General features: G+C 39.4%; 1 protein-coding gene across 3 annotated transcripts in view; it reads right to left on the reverse strand.

The window, feature by feature from the left end:
• gnao1 (G protein subunit alpha o1) overlaps window positions 1–22,252 on the reverse strand; it is a 113,752-nt gene extending 91,500 nt beyond the window's left edge. The window contains exons 1-2 of one of the 3 annotated variants that reach the window (NM_001016995.3): window positions 20,870–21,210; window positions 20,200–20,242 (exon numbers count right to left, since the gene is read on the reverse strand). In NM_001016995.3, the coding sequence (NP_001016995.1) occupies window positions 20,200–20,242; window positions 20,870–20,987 (161 nt within the window). In that variant the 5' untranslated portion in view covers window positions 20,988–21,210. Of the gene's footprint in view, window positions 1–20,199; window positions 20,243–20,869; window positions 21,302–22,087 lie in introns of those variants that run through there. The other 2 variants (XM_031900107.1, XM_012961158.3) reach the window with 2 other exon arrangements.
• Between the last annotated feature and the right edge of the window lie 4,432 nt (window positions 22,253–26,684).

The raw sequence follows: 26,684 nt of genomic DNA on the forward strand, positions 1-26,684 counted from the left end.
AAAGAAAACTTGGTGGACATTCCCTTTAATCCTTAGTGACTCAATCTTTTTCTTGGAAAGATGATTTTAACATTAAAAGATAATAGGCGTGAAATACAAAGGTGGAATTTCACTGCAGGTGTTCTCAAACATCCGCAGAGAATACATTTGACTTTGAATTATCCTCCCTGTTCTTAAGGCTACAATGTAAAGAATGTGTGATGAAAGTGACTGACAGCCCTGACTTGGTAACAATAAAGAAGCTCTAATTCAGTGAACCCTGATGTTCCTTGGCATAAAGGTTGTTACAACAAGACCTTGTACAACAACCAGCCACTCATTTTAAATCTGATATCTCTAACGCTATGTACAATTAAACAGATACACGTCCCAAAAAATGCATTAACATCTTTAAGTTTGTTTAAAGCTTAGCTAAAATATTGTATTAACCCATAGGGTTAAATGGCCCCTATGGCTTTAAATCCCTACAGGTTCAGTTCCCTTAGCTGCTGGGCAGAAAGGAATGTATCTAGGTGAGTTTATTAATATATGTATGCTATTGGTTAGAAGGTATGGTGACCACATCCTGCCTCACTTTGGTATAGTGCTGGGAAAGGAGTGGCATCTTCCTGTTTGCTTCCACCTGAGAAACAGGGTGGATGTGTGCTGTAATCCCAGGGCATGGGCCCAGGCCCAGTTAAAGTCGGGGAACAGGGCCCTGTGAATGAGGCATTAGATAGTGGCAGGTGTAGCTCCCTTTATAGTACACTCTAGGAGTGTAAGGCAGTTAGGGTTGAGCAAATAAAGAGCAGTTCTGAGCTCCTACATAGGACTTGGAGGTATCTGTCCCAGGCCACATTGCCTGTAGTGAATAGGGAATCAGGATAGAGAATTCCCTAAGGGGATCCACTACTGGGTGTGTCGCAGAGGTTAAGTGAGATTCCTGCCATTCTGTCTGCAGGGGAGTGTCAGTCTGTATTACACTCTGTATGTGGTGCCCTCTGTTTTCATTTTTCTGCATAGCAGCAAGAGAGGTGTAGTTGCACACCCTCACCTTCCTCTTCCACTTAGCAAAGGCCCATTCTGGGTAAGAGAGTACAGTGTAACCCATGTTCTACTGGTACTAGTCTGGGAAGGCACATATTGAGCTGATTGAGCTCTGGGTGTCTTCACCCTTAAGATGCCCCATTCACACACCGATATTATTGTATTGTATTGTATTTTTTTTATAATAATCAGTGCATGTATGGTGGGTTGATGAGGCAACTTATCTCAGCAAAAGCCTTGGATATCAGTCGTCTTGTCAATTGGCCAGGGTGGAAAATTTTGATCAGGCGTCAGAAAATACCCTGCCATAAACAATACTTAGAACGCCCTCAGCTAAAACACACGTAGAGACAGTTATTAGTAAATTATCTGCATTGTCTATTTTTATAGCTGTGACAAGTAGCTGCTACTAGTATCTCCATGAGTCTTTACCCTTATGTGCAAGGGGCGAAGACACGCAGGGTGATTAGTCGCCACAGCTTTTAAAATCGTAGTAATCACATTTGCACGTGTAATGATTTTAAAAAAAGTCACAGCGGCTAATACACACCAATGGAAGCTTGTATACTCATGTAGAGCAGCAATGATTAGCTTCAGTTCAGTAACCCATAATAACCAATTGTCAATCGGTCAGCTGCGGTTAGATAAGTCTAATTGGTTGATACAAGTAAGTGATCTGTAGCAAATTTGTACACATGTTGCTAACCACTATGATAACTCTTTTCTAATTTCTGGTCTCAAGCCCATATATTAAACAAGTATGGAGCATGGAAGGAGCAAAGACCATGACTATATGTGTTAAATGAAGGTCAAATAATATCCACCATGTTTCTTAAAATTTGCCTGGGAGCTTTGCTCTAAAAAAACCCCACAGGGCCTGTCATGAGCACAAATACATACAAAGGGCTCCACAGTACTGCTGTGGGAACATGAATATTAACCAGCTCTCCAAGATGCCCATTGACTTTCTCATTAGACCTTGGCAGAATAATGTCCTGCATCAGCAGAAATGTAACATACAAATCAATGTTTCCCTAATGTGGAAAAATATCTACAGATGCACTGAAGTTGTATTAAAATCAACATAAATAAGCAAATGCTACAGTATAATCAAAGGAGCCATCCCTTGGTTTGTAAGAGCAAAAAGACATAGATCAAAACCATGTTTGACTAATTCCTCCTTCTCAGAAGGATCTGAGGCTGTGATTCACACCCACTCTCAGACCAGACTGTGATCTTGCAGAGGGACAGCCCTGGGTGCCAATTAATACAGGCTTCTAATAATAACACTTAGTCTCCTCAGATATGGAGGATTCTCTGCCAGGCTGCATCTAGGTTCTCCTCATTTCATTCACACATCTTTTATCAGCATATGAAATGACTGTGCTCAACATTATTTTTACTTTTTTTTATCTTCCCCTCTAGAGTAATAAATAACCAATAATAAACAACCAATGTGTCTTGTAAATTATGATTCTTTGATTGCTAGGGTACACTGCTTCCAAATAGGGTTTTAATGTCTCTACAATTATAACAGGTTTTTGTTGCAGGACAGTGGAAACTCAGTGTATCAAAAACCCTCATCCTCCATGGGTATTGATTATTTTACATATTCATATGTGGAGAACCTCTGGTCCTGGGTTTGCGCCCTACACTAAAGTAAAATTCTGAATCTTCTGAACTAGAGTACCAAAGACTTCCTTGCTCTGAACCTTTTATAACTTCTTGCCAGGGATCAAGAAATCGTAAATTGATGGCGCTATATAAATAATAATACTACTACTACATGGGGTGTCATGTGTAACACATCTGATTGGTTGCTCTGGGATACCAGAGCTGTTACAAACTTTGCACTAGTTAATACATCCACATCTCCAAAAATCCTCAATGCATGTAGGCCTCCTTTAGGAATTCCTGTGCCTAATGCCCTTTAACTAGGCTAAAAATATCTCTAAAAAATCCAAAATTCTTCCTCTAGAATCAGCCTGGAATTTTTAGGGCCTGTTTTCCTATACAGAAAGGTGAAGAACCTGACCCCATGTATTGCCCTTAGAATTCCTTTGAAACACTTAACAAATGTAATTCTCTATAAATATTGGTGCACATACCTGTGCACATTCAGTATTAAGTAATTACTCTTAGTATTCAGTAGTAGATTTAATAGAAAGCAGCCCCAGAACTAAACTCGGCACTGGAGAGAGCGCATAAACATTGGAACTGAAATTCAATCCAATACCAGATCCTTCAAGGAAACCCTTCCAGTCATTGATTGCAAAGATTATACGCTGCCAGATAACAATGTGTAATGTTATTACAAAAAGCTGAATGTCGCTTATCGCCCAATGAAAATAGGTACCCCATTCAGTCAAACAGTTTAGGTAATCAGTTCAATTTATTCTGCCAGACAACCCTGATAAGAGCAGAGCGATAGGTACCAAGCGTCATGGCTGTTAGAGCAAGATCCATTTTCTGATGCCAGACCTCTGAGGCAAGGTGATTTAAAAAAAAAAAAAAAAAAAAAAAAAGATAGATATTCAAGAACACTACATCCCTACATCTCTCACACATACAACATTCTGATTATATCCATCCACACATAAACACTAATATATATTATATATATATATATATATATATATATATTATATATATATATATATATATATATATATATATATATATATATATATATATATATATATATATATATACAGACTCTTAAACAGTTAAAACAGGATAAAGGATTTCTAAAGTCTTGAAGGGAAATTTCCATATAATGTATATGTTTCCACTCGAAACCAGTAGCACCAGAAAAAGAATTTAGCAAAGTCTGAAAAGGTTTTATACAGCTAGAATCGACAATGGCATCAAACACTTATCTCTGAATTTTTGCTGTACCCATTTCAAGTGCTTGTATGTTGCAGGGCTTCACCGACTCCATGCAAATTACATTAACTGTACTTTCTAGACATGTACCTGAATTTTCAAGTGACCTAGTAACCCTACCATATGGCCCAGAAAATTCAGTGCTTGTTACAGTCCGTGTCCACTGCTGCTGCATAACTTGCAAGTATGAATGATGCACAAGTTAGGGGTAGGGGGGGGCTCCTATGTGCCTCCCCCTCCCAAACACATGCAATAATATAGTCACAGGAGTGGCTGCAGGTCTTGCCGCTCTGAAAAGGAGCTGCAGGAAGAGGGATTGCGGCCATTTTCTGCACTTTTTACTCTGCCTTCCTAGAAATAAAGTGAAAAAAATGAGCGCTTAATAGAATTTCCAGTCTTGAGTTACTTTACTATACAAAGTCACATGCTTTTAAACTACCAATACCAGACAACCATAAGCATACCCCCACACTCCATGGAGTATATTAAAAAGGCATATGTATAATAATGAAGTGAAACCACATTTGTTTTTATTTGGCTCAATCCAATTCCAACTAAAAATTACACATTCACTAAACTCACAATCATGCCAGCATGAATGGAAACCACCCATCAGCACTTGTAACAGATGGTTTTTGCCTGTAATTGCTTGGCCCATTTACGTCAATGATAGCAGGGGTGTATCAGGTGTATGATACAAGTGCCATTAGCCCAAGGGTTCATATTCAGTTCAACTAAGCATTATGGAATAAGCAAAACATGAAACCCACAAAAAATTATTGTATTGGCCTGAATTTGAAACCAAATTAGGGCCCTTACTCACTGGCATTTTGCTCATAGAGGCAGACCTGACGCATGCACACTTTGAGCACAGAAGGTTTCCAAGTTTATAATTTTAAAATTGTGTGTGAAAATTGGATGAAAACAGAAATAACACAAATAATAAGTGTACACTAGCTCTATTTCTAATGCTTTGTATTCCTACTATATAGTTAAATGCAGTTTTTAGTATATCACACTGCGACCAGTGATAGTTCTTCTCTCAATACTAGAACATTGAAAATCAAATTGACAACCCCATTCTCTTGAATGATTTGTGCAGCATTTAAATAACAGTTAATACGTCACCATTTAAAGCTTTTTTTAGCTTCAGACTGTACTCTCACTACAATTAGCAGAAAAGCATGATAGGAAACTAAAGTAAAAACACACAATTGCAGTTTGAAGCAACCACACCTTTGACCACCAACCTTTCCCACCCTATACCACAATAAGTATCATCATTTTCTATAACAGCAAACAAGTTTATGTGACAAGAAAATTACTAATTAAGCATAGATTTTTGTAAAACACAGAATGGGTATTTTATCATAGACCACAAAGAATAATCTTTCTATGCGTATATTGCACCACATAATAAGCAGCAGTAATTTGACTTAAATGGAGACGGCCATTTTTAACATGCCGGGTCTCATTTACTAACAGAGCACACAAGAGGGCTCAGAATTAAAATATTTGCCATTAACATGAACATATTTAGCAAAATGTAAAGAATTCAATAGTGGTTTGCAATTTTGTGGCTAAACTGTCACAAGTAATTTGCATGTATATAACGACTCTATGAGCACTGCCTTTATGGTCAAATTATGCACACAGGAACATAAAAGCACTAAATGCATTCAATTTTGAGATGAGGCAACTGTGACTAGCAAGTATAAGAAAATAATAGGGATAATTTATGTGTTTCCAGGGCAGAAGTGCAAGAGCATTAAAGGTAGCAAACGCTCCACCTAAAACATCTCCACACCTGCAAAATCTGTACTATCTTTGATAACAATGTGCCTTTCACCAATAAGTATACAAAAAGTATTTATAAAGCACCAACATATTCCACAGGGATGTTCAATAGAAGTGATAACATCAAACAGAAAGTTTGCATTAAAAAAAAAAAAAAAAAAAGCTATCCTTATATTAATAACTAGGCCCCTGCTCCTGTTTCCAGTCTACAAATGAGGACATATTGACTAATGTTCCCAATGTGTACTTGTGCTTGCGCACACAAATTTTGAAACCAGCACACACACCAAATTGTGGCATGCACAACAAATTTTGTGTGCAAAAAAAGTTTAAAATGTATGCACAAAAGATATTTTTGTGCACATAGCCTAGAAAAAAATTAGAGGGAACACTGGGTCTAACCACTTCAACCTGCCATAAGTTCTGGGGGAGTAAAGTTGGTCATACACTGTAAGATCCAGTCATTTGGCGAGGTCGGCAAGTGAGTGGATCTTTTCACGATATGCCTACCTACAGGTAGGCAATATCAGTCTAATTCAATAGTTTGGCCCTAGGAAAAATCAAACCTGCCCTATCAAGATATGGTCAATTTTAGGTCAGATGTTGATCGAGTAGGCCCATTGGTAGTGCCCACACACGGGCAGGTAAGCTGCCAAATTGGTCTAAAGGACCGATCAGCAGCTGAAATTGGCCCATGTATGGCCACCTTAACCCTAGTAGAGTATGAAGAAACCAAAGTCTATTAAATTGTTACACAAAAACTGGGAGCAATACCCATTTAAAAATGCACAACAGAAAAAAAAAACAGCCTTGTCACCAAATGCACTAAGTAAAAATGCCAGTACTCGCCCTAAAACAGGAAACCACCCATATCAGTTTAGGCACAGCAGGAAACCATAACTCATCACATAGTGTTATTAGATATACAACCACAAGCAGCTTGGTCCAGGTATAGTACATTAGCCAAAAATGAGCATTTGTAAGCAAAGGTTACCACTGCAGTCTCTTACAGATATCCATTTTAGTGTGTGTTGCTAGACTTGGAGTGTTTGATCAATGTGGGTGGTGCACTGATATGTGCTGGCATTGCAGCCATTCATTTTTGTGTCATTACTGAAATCACAGCAGCCAGAAGTGTCAATGTTACAATGTTACAATGTATGTTTAAGCCAAATACTTCTTCCAACTCTATGTTTAGTCGTTTGGGGCGAGGACAGACAATGCATATATCAGCTTCTCTCAGCTCTGCATTTTTCTGCCTGGCTGAGGGAAGCTTCCATCCGCTGCTAAAAGCGACCTCTTTCCAGGCCGACCTCCACTTTGCTCTGTGTTTGCACACTCGGGCTTCTCTCAGCCACGCAAAAAAGTGGATATACGCTTCGTCTGTCCTCACCATTATAGTTCAATAAATTACTCCAAAGTGCCCTCTTCTGCTTTAGACTTAGCGATGAGGTCTTATCATAAGACCTCATCGCTAAGTCTAAAGCAGAAGAGGGCACTTTGGAGTAATTTATTAAACTTTATTTGACCTGGGACACGAGGTATCTGAAGTGAGGAGCATACACTGAGAATTGCACTTATTTATATTTGTAAAACTCACCATTATAGTAACAAAATATGCACTAGTCACAGTAATACATTTGCACAGTTAAGCACTAAGGAATTCAAATGCCATTAACCGCTGTGAATTGCTATTTACTAGTGCAATACTACAATAAACTTAGGCCGAGGGCCATAAAACACCTTGAATTGTTTGGGGGTATCTAATCTTGGTACAATTCTGCAGCATAATTTCTGCCCCCATTAATGGCAATGACACATGGAGCTACTTGTTGTGGCGACAAAATAGACAATACTGATCTGTCTCTACATGTGTTTTCGCAGAGACAATTTTTAAAGGGATATTTAATGATTTTTATGGAACATTTTATTTCCTAATTTGCACTGTTTACATAGCAAATAATTCACTCTACCATTTAAAATTTTATTCTTGAACCAATATATATTTTTTTAGCTGTAATATTCGGGTGTAGACAAGCCATCTCAGTGCATTGTGCCTGATTCTGAGCTTTCAGAAGGAGCCAGTGCTACACATCAGAACTGCTTACAGTAATCCATTGTTTCTACTACTACCATGTAACTGAAGGAGCCCCAAACCAGACTTGGATTTCCTACTATTGAGAGCTATTCTCATATCTACTGGGAGCTGCTATCTTGCTACCTTCCCATTGTTCTACTGATCGGCTGCTGGGAGGGGGGTGATATCACTCCAACTTGCAGCGCAGCTGTAAAGTGTGACTGAAGTTTATCAAAGCACAGGTCACATGGCTGTGGCACCCTGGGAAATGAAGAATATGGCTAGCCCCATATGAAATTTCAAAATGAAATATAAAAAAAAAAATCTGTGTTTTTGAAAAATGGATTTCAATGCAGGATTCTGCTAGAGAAGCTCTATTAACTGATGCATATTGAAATCAAAAAACATGATTTTGCATGACAGTATTCCTTTAATATTGTGTATAGCAGGGTTTGTTTCTGAGATTTTGTAGCACGTAGCACCATGTGTCATAGCCCTAAAAGTATACCCCAGTGTTCACTGGACATATGTCAGCAGTCCGAACACAATAATACACAGCCAGGCAGACCTGTTAGGAGAAAACTGTATTAACAGCCCACTGTAGTCCTTGTCTGGCAGATTTTAAGCCAGATATTATTTGGGCAGACCATCATTCACAAACTGAAAGGTAAGTTCAAAACCATTCACAAACTGTAAGGCATGACTCTTCTGTGAGGTGTGCTTAGAAATATGAAATGAGACTTCAACACAGGGCAGCACTTACCAATACTTTTTCCAACAGTTTATCCAACAAGCAAGGTATAGATATTTTTTTTGAACTAGAAAAACTTAATGTAATTAATATATTTCAAGTAGGTAAAGGTTTAGTGTTGACAATTACAAGCATCTGAGACCATAGTGAAAAACAAAAAAAAGGGGGGGAAAAAAGTGTGTGTGCGCCTATGTGTATAGGCTCTACACTACTGTACAGCAGAAACACACAATTAAACAATTAAGAGCATTTAAAAGAGACAGCTAATAACCAATGAGCTTCACAAAAATCAATTTGTTTCTCAGTAGAAAAAGGTTTCCAGAGTAATATGTTTCTCAAAGCCCAGCAAAATATCCTATATCTTGCCAAACATCAGGAAAACCAAAAAGAAAAAAAGCAATGCATAGAGGCACAGATCTTAATATATCCGCTTAACTTGAGCTGGGGTGGAAACCTCCTTGTACACTTTTGGTCCAGTCTTATGTACAGACAGTTTTAAGCTGCTGATTCTGGTCCTTCAGACTGATTCATCAGCTTTTCTGCCCATGTATGGGTCCCTCTGATTGCCTCCCTGGCCAATATCTGGGTGAAAATGGACCAGATGTAAATCGGCAGGTTTGATTTTCCCCATCAGATTGAGGACTGCATCGGCTCATTGATGGGGACTTCAATGACGGCTCCTGTTCCCTTTGCTGTAATTTGATCATTTGGCCCTAGTTCCAAACCTTAGGTGGGCATATCAGGAGAAAGAGCCACTTGTTTGGTGATCTCGCTGAACAAGCAAATCTTATGGTGTATGCCCACCTTTAGCATCCTTATAGCAGCACACATTATTTCTTGTACATATATTAAAATCATGAAAAAACAAAACTATTTAATGAACAATAATACGCAAGCCATGGCCTTTAAGGTCTCATTTTCACTGGTGACTTTCACCTGACTGAAGTCAGGCCATCTGGATATCATTGCTGGCACCTGCACACTAGAAATGCCAACCCTTTAGTAATGAACTTGGCCGAGATTGCCGAAAGTGCAACTGCATCCAATTCAACCAGAAGGATAAAGGTTAAGGTATATGGCGACTGTCAAACAATGGAACTTGGTCAAACGATGGAATAGCAAACTCAGGATGGTTTTTCCAAAAAATTAAAGGACATGTAAACCCTATATGATTCTAACATGTATATAAATTGTTGTATAAATTATCTCCCTTACCCAAACCGTATAATTTGTACTGCATATGACCCCTCTGTTCGCTAGCAGTGTTACATGTTCCTAAGAAAAATAGTAGCTTTCACCCAGCAGCTATATTCCCTCAGGCACATCATCTGCAATCCCTCATGGCACATTTACATCTGCAAACAGCACATGTGCGCTGTAAAGTTCATGCAATGAAGAATACAGGCTTACACAGGCAGAACTTACTGTAATAAAAAGTTCTGCTTGGATTGAGCACTGCAGAGTTTAGGACAGGAGGTTAGGAGAAAAAGAACATGTTCTCCAGCAGAGTGCACAGCTAGAACAGATTTACTATGGAAACCATCTCTTTAGGGCTCTGGTACACGGGGAGATAAGTCGCCCGCGGCAAAACTCCCTGCTCGCGTGGGACTAATCTCCCCGAGTTGCCTTCCCCCTGCCATCCCGCCGGCGAACATGTAAGTTGCCGGCGGGATGGCAGACGTGGCGGCGCGATTTCGCGCAAATCGCTGAAAAAGACTCGCGAGGCTTTTTCGCCGATTTCCCGAAATCGCCCCGCCGCGTCTGCCATCCCGCCGGCGACTTACATGTTCGCCGGTGGGATGGCAGGGGGAAGGCAACTCGGGGAGATTAGTCCCACGCGAGCAGGGAGTTTTGCCGCGGGCGACTAATCTCCCCGTGTACCAGAGCCCTTATTGCTTGCTGGACTGGTAACCTGAGTAACCTGAGTTGATAAGAACTGAGCATGCTCAGTATGCTAAGCGCCAAAGTCAATTCCCAAGAGAGGGGGCTGAGTGGGTTACTATTAACCTTTTAACAACCAGAGTGGCAGGTATTTAAGGATTTTAAATAGACTGTTCACTGATTACATTTGTGTGGGGGTTTACATGTCCAAAAAAAAAATATGCTATGCTTTTATTAAGATACAAGGCACTACAGAAACAGTTTTCACTGCTAATGTCTATAATTCTATGAATGTTTACAATAGAGCAGCTGATGTCTATAATTTCATAACTGTCTATCATGGAGCCTGTAAATAAGTTAAAAAAAAAAAACACACACACACAAAATAGCTTAGGTATTTAAAACTATTCAGATAATACAGCACCATCAGAAGTTCTGTACAAGAGTCAAATACGGTACTTTAAAGGAGCCAGAAAAAATTGCTGCCTGCGAGATTACTAATGTAAGAGACAAACTGATTAACCTCATCATTACACTAAAATGTGTAAGTCAGGCGTTTGCACATAAAACCACGAATCACGAAAGCACCCAAACCAACCCACAAACACCAAGTATGCTGATGATGAAATGATTAAAAGATGCTGACATGACGTCATTACATATCCATTGATCAATGACATATAAGGACCTTTTATATAAGTATACACAATTTAATACGGAGCTGTTTTATACAAATAGCAATGAAATGATATCTGTAATGCCATGTTTGCCTGCTGAGCAGCATGGAGTGAGAACATATTGGTGGGATAAACCCAGCTGACACCCAGGAAAAGACTGGTACACTATGCATGCCCATCAACAGCTAATCTCACAAGTGATGTCAACAGTGGATAGTGTACAGTGCAAGGAGGGGTTCCAAGCAAATTTCAGAAAAAACTGTCAGCTAGAATACACTGAGGTGTCTTGTCATAGGGCTGTATACGGTGGTGTGAAAAACTATTTGCCCCCTTCCTGATTTCTTATTCTTTTGCATGCTTGTCACACAAAATGTTTCTGATCATCAAACACATTTAACTATTAGTCAAAGATAACACAATTAAACACAAAATGCAGTTTTTAAATGAGGGTTATTATTATTTAGGGAGAAAAAAAATCCAAACCTACATGGCCCTGTGTGAAAAAGTAATTGCCCCCTGAACCTAATAACTGGTTGGGCAACCCTTAGCAGCAATAACTGCAATCGAGCGTTTGCGATAACTTGCAACGAGTCTGTTACAGCGCTCTGGAGGAATTTTGGCCCACTCATCTTTGCAGAATTGTTGTAATTCAGCTTTATTTGAGGGTTTTCTAGCATGAACCGCCTTTTTAAGGTCATGCCACAACATCTCAATAGGATTCAGGTCAGGACTAGGCCACTCCAAAGTCTTCATTTTGTTTTTCTTCAGCCATTCAGAGGTGGATTTGCTGGTGTGTTTTGGGTCATTGTCCTGCTGCAGCACCCAAGATCGCTTCAGCTTGAGTTGACGAACAGATGGCCGGACATTCTCCTTCAGGATTTTTTGGTAGACAGTAGAATTCATGGTTCCATCTATCACAGCAAGCCTTCCAGGTCCTGAAGCAGCAAAACAACCCCAGACCATCACACTACCACCACCATATTTTACTGTTGGTATGATGTTCTTTTTCTGAAATGCTGTGTTACTTTTACGCCAGATGTAACGGGACACGCACCTTCCAAAAAGTTCAACTTTTGTCTCGTCGGTCCACAAGGTATTTTCCCAAAAGTTTTGGCAATCATTGAGATGTTTTTTAGCAAAATTGAGACGAGCCTTAATGTTCTTTTTGCTTAAAAGTGGTTTGCGCCTTGGAAATCTGCCATGCAGGCCGTTTTTGCCCAGTCTCTTTCTTATGGTGGAGTCGTGAACACTGACCTTAATTGAGGCAAGTGAGGCCTGCAGTTCTTTAGATGTTGTCCTGGGGTCTTTTGTGGCCTCTCGGATGAGTCTCTGCGCTCTTGGAGTAATTTTGGTCGGCCGGCCACTCCTGGGAAGGTTCACCACTGTTCCATGTTTTTGCCATTTGTGGATAATGGCTCTCATTGTGGTTCGCTGGAGTCCCAAAGCTTTAGAAATGGCTTTATAACCTTTACCAGACTGATAGATCTCAATTACTTTTGTTCTCATTTGTTCCTGAATTTCTTTGGATCTTGGCATGATGTCTAGCTTTTGAGGTGCTTTTGGTCTACTTCTCTGTGTCAGGTAGCTCCTATTTAAGTGATTTCTTGATTGAAACAGGTGTGGCAGTAATCAGGCCTGGGGGTGACTACAGAAATTGAACTCAGGTGTGATAAACCACAGTTCAGTTATTTTTTAACAAGGGGGGCAATCACTTTTTCACACAGGGCCATGTAGATTTGGAGTGTTTTTTTCCCTTAATAACGTAAACCTTCATTTAAAAACTGCATTTTGTGTTCAATTATGTTATCTTTGACTAATAGTTAATGGTTTTTGATGAGCAGAAACATTTAAGTGTGACAAACATGCAAAAGAATAAGAAATCAGGAAGGGGGCAAATAGTTTTTCACACCACTGTATATATTGAATGGTCTTTTACTATGCAGCATGTCAAAGCAGAGAGTGAAAGGCAGATAATGGGAGGAAACCAAACATTAACGCTCAAAATTATTTCCTTGGCCACATCTATTTTAAATCACATCACCATATGTTAAAATAACATGTTTAATATCCATTTGTAATCACTGAACTAACAGTCTGCAGAAACTACATTTAGCAACCTAAACATATTTCTGATGACCAATGCTAGTGTGCTGTTCAGCTTACTGGATGCAGTGGGCAATTAATGCAATATACTACAGGACTGTAACTCCACATTGGACTCCAGTTCTGCAGACCAATTATGATAAATAATTGTGTTCATATTGTAACTGATGTTACATGTTTTAATACCCAAGATTCTTCATTGACACAGACATTTCCCTTTAAATGAACATCTAAAACAAAAGCTAGGCAAGACAAAAAAAGACGTGTCTTCACCTTAATTTCATGCCAGTCCCATAACAAAATAACAATCCATTGACTATTATCATGTACAGTCTTTTTTGTAAGTCTTTGGCAACTGTCAATATTTAGCTTTCATTGGTCAAATATCCAGCTTCATATTAATACTCCACTCCTGTCCTAAGATAAAAATAGAGAAGCAGCTTCATCTGCAACTTTTTGCTCCACAGCATTGTCTCACACTGACAAAAAATTATATTTTAATGAGTTTACCAACCAACTCTGATTAATGTTTCTCAGACTAGCAAAATGCATAATTTATAACTTTGTCAAACCTACTGTCCTCTAGGTAATCAAATAACCAGATAGTAAGGTGCTCTTTGGCTTAAATGTGACCAAAACATGTCAAGTGTATGTTTTTATGATCGATCGATTGAATTCCAGTGTATTCTCCTATGACTGTAAAACCCCTATCATCCTGTGAGAGTTAAGTAAAGCTGGCCATATAGGCCCAGATCTGACCAGATAGTATGATCAACTTTCACCACTACTATCTGGATACACATTAGCTCAACTGTCTTTTAAAAGACCATTTAAGATCCTGTCAGATCCCTCTTCATAGGCCAAAACATAAAATCTCACAACTATCCCGGTTTAAGGCCATCTTTTCTTTCATACTGCAGGTCAGCTGTTATCGTTTGGTTACCTATAGCAAGCCTTCTGCTATGTTGCGTAGTTCTGACATCCATCACACAATGGTACATGGAGGGGGGGGGGGAATTGGTGTGGACTGACTACTGAAAGGTCTTCTGAGTTCCTGTGGATGGATTACTGTACTTGTGACATTTACATATTACAATGTCAATCCTGTGACCTCATGGGGTAGCAGCAAAAGCAATGAGTAAAATGGACATTGCCTCATTTTTCCAAGAACTGCTGTAATACATTTCAAGCACTCTGCCAATATCAGTTTTTAAAGTTCTCACGGCAAATCCTTTTAAGACTGAATACTTTTACACATCAAGCTGCAAAGCACTTTGTACTAATATTACTTTATATAAAATGCCTGATAATGTTAGCATTGATTTCCGCGCTCTTGTTCAGACTTGTCACTAGATAATTGCACAAATTGCACTTACAGTACTTAATTGTCACTCTTGCACACCAGAGAATTGATGCAGAGCTCCCAGTGTTACTGTCTACCTAGAGCAATGCCACTGCTGTTGCCAAGTAGGCAACAAAACTAGGACCATTTTTCACTGTATGCTACATAGTAAAAAAGATATTTAAAGCAAGCTAACACAAAGCAGACACGAGAAGGCCATATGGGCATCTAAAATACTCAATGGCACAAACATAGCAATTATAATTAATATTATGGGATTCAAAAATGTGTCCATTAAAAAGAAAAGCTATTGCTTCAGTTTTATATGTAATGCTCTGCAGGAAATGCAAAAAAGGATGCATCTCAGTACAAACTTGCAAAAAGGAAGATGAATTTTTACATTGCCCACACAAAGCAGTTCCTTCCCATACAAATTCTCAGTGCAATTAGAAGCTAATTGTCTTGTTATTCAATTACAATCTCCACCTGCACTCACAGTCAGAGGAGCTTTTTATTAAAAACACACCAGAGTCTATCCAGTTATTATCCCATGTACACACAACACTGCTGCAGCATTATAATTTACAGAAGCACAGTACAGCCCTCATTTAAATAATGGCATATATTTGTAAGAGAAAATGTATCAAAGTGTGAAAAGAAGTTTGATAAAATGTCCTCTAAATATCCAATGAAAGGAAACAGAGTGGTCAAATTTCCAACCTGTGGACCCCGGTAAACAATTTTCAACTTTAATAAATAAGAACTGATATGTCTATGTGGTAAATCTATTCTGGATTGATATGGACTTCATTGTCTCTTTATTGATGTTCACCCAAAAAAGGTTCTAGGTCTAATACATATTTTATTCTGGTAACCTAAATGGGTTTTTACTCAAACTAATAATCTTATCTACCAATGAATTCAGACAGTGCCCAAAGTAATTACATTATTATAATTCAATGCATTTACTTATGTGAAATGATGACCTCTTTTTTTTTTTTTTAAGACAAAGATATACAAGTTTATTATGGGATATCTCAAGCAGGTGCTATATACATATGGGATATCGACAAGCAGGTGAAATATACATTTTAAAACAGACATCGGGGGCCTCATGATCTTGAAACTTAATTCCACAACTTGATCTCCTGTCTGTACTTATAGTACTGCCCTGTTAAGTAAAATGGAGCCAAAATAATAATTAACTTCTCTACAAAGCATATACAGACAATTTTAGGGAACATTTCACAAACAAATTAGCAATTCTGCGCCAGTGCAGTACCCTGCGTCACCCAATAAGCTTTGGTGCTTTGGCTGCTACACCTACTATACCTGTGATATATTGCTGCAAGATTTATGAATCTTCCCTCTAAATCTCACAGCTGCAGATCACTTATTGGCCCACTGATGTCATTTTCTGAGCCCAACAGCTAGTGCTTGGAAACACCTTGCTCCCCAAAAATGCTATCTTGCTCCAAAAATGCAAAGGAGCTCAGTATATACAACCCCTTCCCTTCCTCAAGCTGCAGCCTTAAAAAGAATTTGAATTTAAGAAGTTTCTTACTACACAGGGGGCATAATTGTGAATTGGTAACTTTATTTATTCAATCAGTAGCTTGGCAGAACCAGGAGAAGTAATGTCTTACAGGAAGTTAGAAAATGTAAGTTGCCTCATTTAAATTGTTCACTGCAATAATTAAAACACTACACAAATTATGCTCTGTAAAAACTCTACCAATTTAAATTATGTTAAAAGAAAGGTATTTTCAAGTTTTTTTTCTTCCTAAAGCAGTGTAAAAAAGTGCAGGAACAAATGTAAAATCCAAGCAAGCATTCTGTTTTTATGATTTGGCCAAAGAGAGGAAAAGAAGGATCTGTAAAACTGAAGTCTACTACTGATATTGCTTTAGGGCAAAGACACACTGAGCTACTAGTAGCAGCTACTTTTTCACAGCTACTAAATGCCAGAAAATACCCTGCCATACACAATACTAAGAATTGCCTCTGCTAAGACAAATGTAGAGACATGTAGCAACGACAAGTAGCTGCTACTAGTAGCTGTGTGTGTCTTCACCTTTTATCTACCAGGCAACACCTATAAAATTTTTAAAAATATAAATATGGCTTTGTTAACCATAACTCATTTGCAATGGGGGTTAGATAAGGTATATTCATAGCCCAAATAAAACTGCATACATTTATTAAATAAAAATATCATGCTTATAAGAAATTTAAGTCACACAATTGAACATCACAGACCACAGGGAAGACTGTTGCAAGAACTCTTCAGTAAGCAGTGTCGGACTGGCACACAGGGATTTCAGGAAAATTCCTGGTGGGCCCAGGTGTCAGTGGGCCTTCCCTGCTTCTAGCCATTTGGCCTATTTCATGGTCATTACTTATTTTTCTATGGAACCAAGGCAACTAAATATACTATAGTATGTAAACATTAAAAAAAACAAAAAAAAAAAACTAGAAAACTATAGAGACCGAGTGGATGAAAAATAGTTTGGGGGGTGGGCCCATGGTCTAAGGTTTTCTGGTGGGCCCCTAGCATCCCAGTCCGACATTGTCAGTAAGGGGTGTGCCTGTTAAATTACTGTTTATCAGCTTTCTACTTTATTATACCAGATTTGCCATCTTCTCATTTTAACAGTATGAATTAATGCTTATATTACATGTTTACAGACATATTTTGTTTTGGAAAAAAATATTGTCAGCATTTCCAATATAACACATATTGGTGTGCCCACACAGTATCTGACTAATCAGCACACTGGCCTGCAATTCCAGAGCTAGTCACATTTCACACCCTACATTTTCAATACAATTTACCTATTATATCAAAGCTACAGTCCTATCCCAGAGGCTATGGCTTAACTACTCACAGCAGATTCTGTGACCTTAAGGGCCCAGATGACAGAGGGACTCAGACCACTGTAGTTTTTGCTGTATGGCTTGCAATCCCCAGCCTCTTATGCTGCTTTAAATTCCCCACCCAAGCAAAGAAGCCAGTCGGGGCTATTACTTTGGCTACAAAACAGTTCTTGGCATGCCAAACTCATAAAGGTTTCACATAACTGCAGATTTTGGCATTTTGCGAAGAGGGCCCTTAAACACAAACCTCCACCAGACATACCCCCATATGTAATAGAAGGCATAAAGTTACTAAGTTGGAGTAACCCACAGCAACCAATAGGATGTTTGCATTTAAAAAGATGACCAATAAATGGTACCTGCTGATTGGATACTATAGGCGCTTATACCTGTATTAAACTTTGCAACTTGTAATACATAAAGTCTATTGCCTGAATACATTTCAGCTTGACTTCAAAACATTTTAGTGGTACATCTTACCATATCACCTAACAGCACATCAAGATGTGATATTTTAATTTCTATTCATTTCCCCCTCGTCACTACAGTTGCATAAAAAATATTATATAGATTAGATATCAGTCAATCTCAAAGTGTCATGAAAACATGTAATAAACAAAAAATGAAACCGCATCCATATGCAAGGATCCTGAAGCAATGTATATACATCATCGGATCCTAGCAAGATACAAAAAGCCAGCAGCAGCAACTACTGTATCGCTGCTGTTCCAACACTTGGCCTGTCGAAGGTTTCCGATTTTAACCATGGTTTAGGACAAGAAAACGAAGTGCCGAAGGCAGAAAACCGAGCACAGCCGAAGCTGCAGGCTCCGCCCCGCATACTTCCGAATCCCGGTTGGGCGCTGTCCACCTCCTGAATGCGAGAAGCTCTGAGGTGGCTGAGCGCATGGGTTCGTGAGGGGAGGGGGAGCGCGGCTCAGAGATACATCCAAATGAAGCAGCGAATCAAATAAATGCATAGCACATAATATATGTGGTTTCTTTTTCAATCAGATGAGGAAATATACAATTCCCAACATACTCATCGGTTAATAAACTGACAGTGGACGCTGGGATTTGCTTAAATTCCGTCGCTGACGCTTTAGCATGCAGTCATTAGCCTGATTATCCTTTATCGTTTAAACGCGTATCTGTGATTTTTTTTTTTAGATGTATAATCAACACCTCTTCTGCCCTCAAACCTCAAACATGCACGGGCATCGTACATTATGTATTAGTAAATGTTGCTAACAATCGTGCACCCCGAGTTTGCAGGCCCCCTAATAAAAATGGGTATAAAAACGTATGTCGGCCGTATGGTCGGCCATTTTTTTGAATTAGACACAGAAATCCGACAGCTCAGCTGATTTACAATCCCTTTCCTCAATTCGCTGTCCTTTAAGCAAATCTCACTCACCATTGCCTGAGATAAAGGCTTGATATTATTTTAAGTTGTAAAGGTGTGCATATTTTTTGTGTGTATATATATATATATATATATATATATATATATATATATATATATATATATATATATATATATATATATATATATATATAAATAAATACAGATACTTAAGTACATCCCTTACTCCTGCAAAGCACAATGCACTGTACATAATGCCTTCCCAATCCATTCAGATGCCATAGCAAAACACACACATATTATATATTATAATTGTTAGGTTTTTTTTTTAAACGGCACACCCCTCCCCACCCCCACCCTACACACAGAGTGGAATAAAGCATATACTGTGTCTTCTAAGCCCACATGAACCTATATCTCTTATGCATGATTGCAGCACAACCCTAGAAGAACATAACCATAAAACGATATATTCCTCGCGTTGTTATTATAACCTGAAGTCATACATATTATATGTCTTTACTATGCCCAATATCCTTCCATCTTCTTTTGTACAATTCTTCAAGCAATTAACACACACCCTGCACCACCTGCCACTTCCCTCCTCCTGCTTCCACTACTGAGAATATTAAATAAGTTACCACTAACCCACCCCCACTACCCTCCACAGGCAATCCCATCAATGGCTCCCTCTTTCTCATAGCCAACAACCAAAAAGAATCAGTCCGGGTTACACCAACCACCGCCTCCGTGTTTAGCCCACCAACACACTTTTGGGTGTTCAGTCTTTTTTCCTCTTTCCTGGTAATTACACCCAATTTATACACCCATCTAAGCAAGTGGCGATAAACGCAAAGGGGATAGCGCTAGGCTACACCCAGCCTCCTCCCCGGGAGATATAATTATTTCTGCTATGCTGTCACACCGATGGAGGATCATTCAGTGTTTGTGTGAGGATGTGGGTAATTAGCGACTATGTGTGTGCAATGGTGTCACAGCAGCTGGGTGTGCAAGAAATACAGGGCACTAATCGCTGTCTGCTCACATGCGGCATGCAAACCAGCTTCTGCATCTGAAGATTAGGAGGTGTGGGGGGAATTCAGTTTTACATCATAAGGAGAAATTTCGTTGTAACAGTTGGGCAAAACAGTAGGAATATAGGCCTCCTTTACTCAGTACAGGCACAGGCCCATCGGGAAGCGACATCCATATAGCACACACGTACACACAAACCCTACGGTCATCATACAGTCTTCCCTATAATTAATAATCACGATAGTGACAGCAGCCCGCATTACTGAATGGGTTCAGCACCACAAGCTGTGAACAGCTCCCTGCAATCAGTGCACAAGGCCAGGCGGCACTAAACATGGCGGCTCACACACAGCACAGGGGGAGGGGGGAAGAGCCACTTACTTCATCTGCTTCACAATGGTGCTTTTCCCAGATTCCCCAGCCCCTGTAGAGAGAAGACTTTCCATCAGGATTTAGGATGGGAAAAGAGGCAAGCAGCATATGCATTGTCACCATATAATAGTGCACAGCCACAATCTTTCTTACATTCTTGCTAGTTGTTACATTAAATCGCGTTACATTAAATGGCAGTGATACATATACGAGCTTCCTCATTCAACATGGGGCGGCTATTTGCAACTTAATGACTTCCCTCTTCCATTTAGTGAAACCAAATGAAAGAGCTGTGTGCGAGTGTATGCATAAAAGCTAGATACCTGGTGCTGATCCCACTGCCCTACATCAATCCATATCTGCACGGTGTGGCACAGCTCAGTTAGTAGCCCCATGGCACATTTCTGTACATATGGGCTATACTATACACACGGACTATATAGCAGACGACTGATGTGACCGTGCTCGTGTACCCATTATACTATGACAACCTATGCCCACCCAGCGGCCCTACAGCTGTTGCAGAACTACCGGACCCGAATCAGCTGACATGGAAAGTGCTGAGACTTGTAGTTTACCAATAGACAAGGGCCGCAGTTTAAATGCACCTACACTAAGCAATGTTGGCTGCCTAGGAGAGGGAGCTATTTGGGGCTAGTGTAGTGGGCGCATGGCTCACCTAGCAGCAGCAGTTTGACATCCTTGGCAGCGCTGATTCCATCCTCCTTAAGGTTTTTTTCGATCTGTTTGCTCCTCTCCAGCGCTGCTCTCTCCTCCGCGCTCAGTGTGCAGCCCATGACTGCTCGGGGGGGAGTCCCGGGTCCGGCGGGAGCGGGCGGAGGGGGTCCCGGGTCCTTCTCCCGGCGGTGGGTTTGTGAGGGTTAGTTTCCTGATTAGAGCTGGAACAGGAGGGATGGAGATGAGTCCCAGTGTGCCAGCGACAGCGAACGGGCGACGAATCTTTCTCTGTATTGTCGCTATGTCTGTCCCTTCAGATCTGTCCCGCTATCTTCGTCTCTGTCTCTCTGCTGCCGCTCTGACGTCACTGAGCGCGCGTCCGCGGGAGCGCCCAGACACAAACTAAAGGGAGTTCGGGAGCGCTCAGACCCTCGGCGCCGCCCATTACTCGCACTGTCACGTGGTTAGCCTCTTTCAGTCACAGAGAAGGAGTCACGTGTGCTTCTTGCTTACGGCCAGCGTTTTGCTGCCTGTGGGACTGGGCTTCCCAGTGTGTGCACATTCATTCTATACAGCCTTCTTTGTGCACATATCTTAGTTGCTCGTAATCACAGTGCACCAGCACATAAATGTATTTATGTAGCATAACCAGCCATTAGTGGGATGCTTTAAACTGTTGCGCCCAAACTTGTCGTGAACTACAACTCCCAGAATACTTTCTTATGCAGTGATTTGACCGATCTTGAATCTGATAAAGATTTGTGAAGAGGGTTAGACTGGTTGTGTTTTATAACATAGCTTCCATCCCAGCAAGCTCTGTTTTTTTTGGCCCTGAGCATGGCTCTGGTATTTAAAAGTGACCAACTGCACAGAAACGTTTTAGTTGTCAACTGAACATACGGTTGTCTCGTTATTATGATTGAAAATACAGATTGTGATACAAATCACAACTGATAATCAATCCTTTCTCACTATCCAAACAATAATTTAAATAGGGGGTGTGTGGTTATATTATTGTTAGATTATTGGAAACTGAGCTGCAGAATCTCAGTCCTCCCACTGGGGACCTTCATAATTTATTGATTGAACTATACATATACAAACATATATAATATACAGCAGAAACACAGGATGTTAAATACTATAAAGAAACACAAGTAAATAGAACAATAGCATAGTACATACCACACAGTTTGCAGTCACACATAGATAAGCTTACCATCACAAAGTTGTTCTTAGATCTTGATTTTTCTTTGCATGTCCTATATGATTTCTAAAGTGGCAGCATGTGAAATATTGGAGGCCTTTGGCCTGCTGATGACCTTAGTGGACAGCTGGGATGTAGCTCATTCCCAACTAGGGAAGTAGGAACAAATACAGCAAACTGAATGGCAGCTGGTGTCCTAGGAGTAGGGAAGGCCATACAGAAAAGAGTAGTAATGGAAGTTATAATTAAGGTAAAATGTCAATATTTGAATTCAGAATTTGATTATTTTCCATGTTTTAAAGGCACTTCCCTTGAGCTCTCTTTCCTCTAGTTGCACCATTGTTTACAACTAGTGCATATAAGCTCATGTATATTTACACCAGTCACATCTGTATTGTTGTCCCCAGGACCTTTTTGTCAGGTGCATTGCCCTGCAGTTTTACCTTCCCGGCTATCTCTGCTAGTGATGTGCAGGTGGACCAAGAGTCAACCCACCCCCGGCCCTGAGCGCTGTCTGTAGTTTGAGACCCACCCAACCCTGATGTCATTGGAGGGGGAGGGGTAGAGCAGGTGAGAGTCTATAAGTATAGACTGAAAAAGTAGAGGAATGGGATGATCTGCTCTGGCCTCCTGCAGATGAGAAATTCTCTTTGGGCACATATTTTTTTTCCCCCAGTCAGCTCAGTTTTTTTTCTGGGGCGAACATTGCTGTAGAATATACTATATGTTTAAAAGTTCTTTAATACCTGCTTATTCAACTTCTCATTCCCAAGTCAAGGGTATTCATATACACTTGAGCCTCTATATGCTACTATGCTACTCTTCTGGGAAGGCTTTCCACAATATTGTTAGAATTCTGTTGGTATGATTTGCTTCTGTTCAAAAGCATTAATGAAGTTAACCGCTTATATTGGGCATCAGCCCTGGCTTGCAGTCAGCATTCTGGTTCATCTCACAGATGTTCATTTGAGTTGAGGTAAGGACTCTGTGCAAGCCAGCCAAGTTTTTTCAATCCCATCTCAGCAAACCTGTCCTGTAAGGACGTTATTTGTGCATCGGGGCATTATTGTGCAGAAACAAATGTCCTTGCCCAAATTGTTGCCACAAAGCAAGAGGCATGACATACATGTGGGGGCAGATTTATCAAATGTGAAATCAGAAGTCATCACAGTAAAATTACACCTCTCTCTATACATTTCCATGTGGTTTTTAGAGGAGTATTCATCAATGGGTGAAAGTTAGAGTTTACCTTTTGATAAATATGCATCTAAAAATCCCATATCAATCAAAATTTATGCAAATGTGTCCGACTAATGTCCCAAGTGCAGAAGTGATGTAGGCACTCTGTTTCATGTTTTCTGGTCCTGCCTGGTGATACAGAGATTCTAGGGGGAAGTGTTACAGTTTCCTTCCCAGCTTACCTTCCCAAATATTCGCTCTCCGGAACTTTGTCTGCGAGGACTGACTGGAGACCTGTAACTCCAATCCTCTTCTAGATTTACAGTGTCTTTACTATGCTTGCCTTTTCTTTCTGTTGTTTATCTGTTGAATTATAAAATATGCAAAAATATTGCAATTAAAAAAAAATCCCATATCAGTGAATAGAGAGTGGTGGAATTTTACTATGATGAGCTCTAATTTCACACTTTGATAAATCTGTCCCATAGGTTATGTCATTGTTCTACTATCCTTATGTGTTATTTTATGCAGATTTAATTTGTTACAATATACATGGGTACCTGTTTCGGGAAATCGCAGAAAAAGCCTTGCGAGGCAACTTCGGCGATTTGCCGAAATCGCTCTGCCAAGCCAAGCCAAGGCAGCATACTCTTTCAGATTGTGGTACAGGATTACAGTATTTCAAGTCAGGACTGAGCAAGGCATTTGACAGTAACTGAATGTAGATGAACCAACTACTCTCACATTTTTTTCAGTGATTTATTTTTGCATATACTTCTTCACAAATATTTTTTCTTTTGTTAATATTGTATTCAGCATAAAGCACAACACAGTAGATGTCAACCTACCAATCATGTGGTCCAGATAACTGCATTGCAAGGTATTTCTGTTTTTGAAACAGTAATTATCATAATTATCTACTCAGTATGTGTTTGTGTACGTGTGCTTGTAACAGCATACCTGTTTGTCACTTTACTTCACTAGATGTACTTGTCTTCATCAACTGACCTTTTGTCTTTTATTTAAAGACCTGAATACCTAGTCTACAGGTTGACAGGCTACATTATTCACTCTACTAGTTCCGATTTCCCCCCACGGTTATGCCTAATTATATATTTGGTTATGTTATTCATAACATTTTGGATCATGGGAACCAACATATATTTTTTTGGTATACAGTTAATCACTAGTGCTATATTTAGTGGGTAGGTTTCTCCTTAAAAATACAGTCAAATACTCTTTGCCAATATAGCACTGCATCCTGTGAGTCTACTTACCCATTGCAGTAAAAAGGAAGACGGTCATATTGGAGGACAGTTAGTGTGAGATTTAGGGGTAGACTTTATATACAGTTATGGATATCTATCAAACTATTACATAGGATAAATCACTGAAGCTATAGCTGAGTGATCATTGTGGTCATGACTTAATATATCCATAATCTTGCATGCTATGCAATAATCAAGGTTTCATTGAATCTTTGCCCAGAAAGTTGGACCTGGGTACAAAAAGCCCAAAGACCTCTGTCTTATTTAGATTTCATTTTATGTGCTATGTTCTCTGTAGTAGTTGACCAGTGGAACTGCCTTCATACTGAATTTGTTCAACAAGGATAAGCAGGGTTTTTGATTGCATATGTAAATATCTTCAGAAAATACACCATAAACTGGTAAAATATCCAACTGTGATCTGATACATCATGATCTGTGATCATCAAAATACAATAACCAAATCCCACCACCATCACAAATTCTAGTGGGAAGATCATAAAATTAGACCTCTTCAATCCAGTGCTGTTAAAAGTGGTGACTGTCTTCAGCTAGGACATAATACCATTGTATCATTAAAACTGTGAAAGGAAGAATATAAATTATTTGAAGCTCAGGCCAGTCTAACCAGCATCTCAAGGGTCACTTTTCAGGTCCAAGGCATATTGTTATAGTTTCAGGATTTTTGGCTAACATTTTTTTTCTGTGGCTAAAATTGCCCTTTTACTGCTACCTTTGCTAAAGATTTAAGAACTTCCTAAAGAAGCAGCAGGTAACAATTTGTGTAAATGTATTGTGCAAAACACCCAAAACTGCTACATGTGACATGGGCATAAAGCCTCTATAATCCACAATCCTCTCATTGTGCCTCTAGGATTCATTTGAAGAGTAAATTTCCAGAAGGGACAGTCTTGTATAGCACTGAAAACAATATGTTTAAGGTTTACTATAACTTTGACTAGACAGTTATTTTTTATCACCAGTCAGTCAGAGTTTAATATCAGCTGTTGACTGGTAGTAGGTAGCATTGGCTTGCAAAATAAGACTTTCGTTTTACTTTTAGGCCAAAAGTGAGAAATTATGCTGTTGCTTGACTACCCTGAAAATGACCTGTGTTTTATCAAAACATTGATGTGCTGTGAATCTCATTCCAAAGGTTACTTTGGATAAAAATTGTGGAATTCCAAGACTGAAGGAAACAAAATTTATATTATTTATATAGTGTATATAGTGCTAACTAACATGATAGAAATACATTTAGGATTATTTTTTAGGGTGACATGTCCCCTTTAAAAAGCAGAACATTTCTGATAACTTTCTCATAACTGCCAAAAGAAATGCTTTTGTAACATTGACCTGTCAAGACTGACTACCTCCACCTTCTTCCACGAATTACTCAAAGAAACTGACAACCTGATGCAAAAGAAAGCCTGCAGTTCAGTTTGTGTCTTAAACAGTATGTTGCACTGTGTTCTTCACCTCAGTGCATCATAAAGTGTATCATTTGCTGGTTTTGATAATTTGGCTGACATATTATTTCATATACCTTTGTCCTTGTTAATCTAGTTCTTGACTTGTGCAGGAATTCTAAAAAATCCTGACCTTGGACAGGCTCAGATCTTAATTCTTTGATACTTTCCAATCTTTAGTCAAACTACTGTACATTTTATCTCAGTCTTTTGTTACGTTGCACCCATGACAAGATCATCACAACCATCGCATAAATTGTCAAGTTAATAGAAAGCCAAGGAATTAACTTTTGATGATCCGTGGCAAGCTTTACTTTCATCCTTTGATAAATATGCCAGTCACACATGTTACAGTTAGGACAGCAAAAACACAAATCAAAATCCATTGTCTATAGACTGTGCTTCGGAATGTCCTTAACACTGGACCTTTATTGAGACAAGTGTCGGACTGGAATAACAGGGGCACACTAGAAAACCTTAGACCATAGGCCCACCCTCCAAACTATTTTTCTTTACTTTATACTCAGCCACTATATTTTCCTAGTTTTTTATATCTTTACATATTATAATCTATTCTTTTATATATTTAGTCTCTTTTATCCCATAGAAAAATAAGGAGTGACCATGAATTAGGCCAAATGGCTAGAAGCAGGAGGGCCCACTAAAACCTGGGCCCACAGGGAATTTTCCTGG

Source organism: Xenopus tropicalis, chromosome 4, assembly GCF_000004195.4.
Source record: "Xenopus tropicalis strain Nigerian chromosome 4, UCB_Xtro_10.0, whole genome shotgun sequence".
NCBI classification, from domain to species: domain Eukaryota; kingdom Metazoa; phylum Chordata; class Amphibia; order Anura; family Pipidae; genus Xenopus; species Xenopus tropicalis.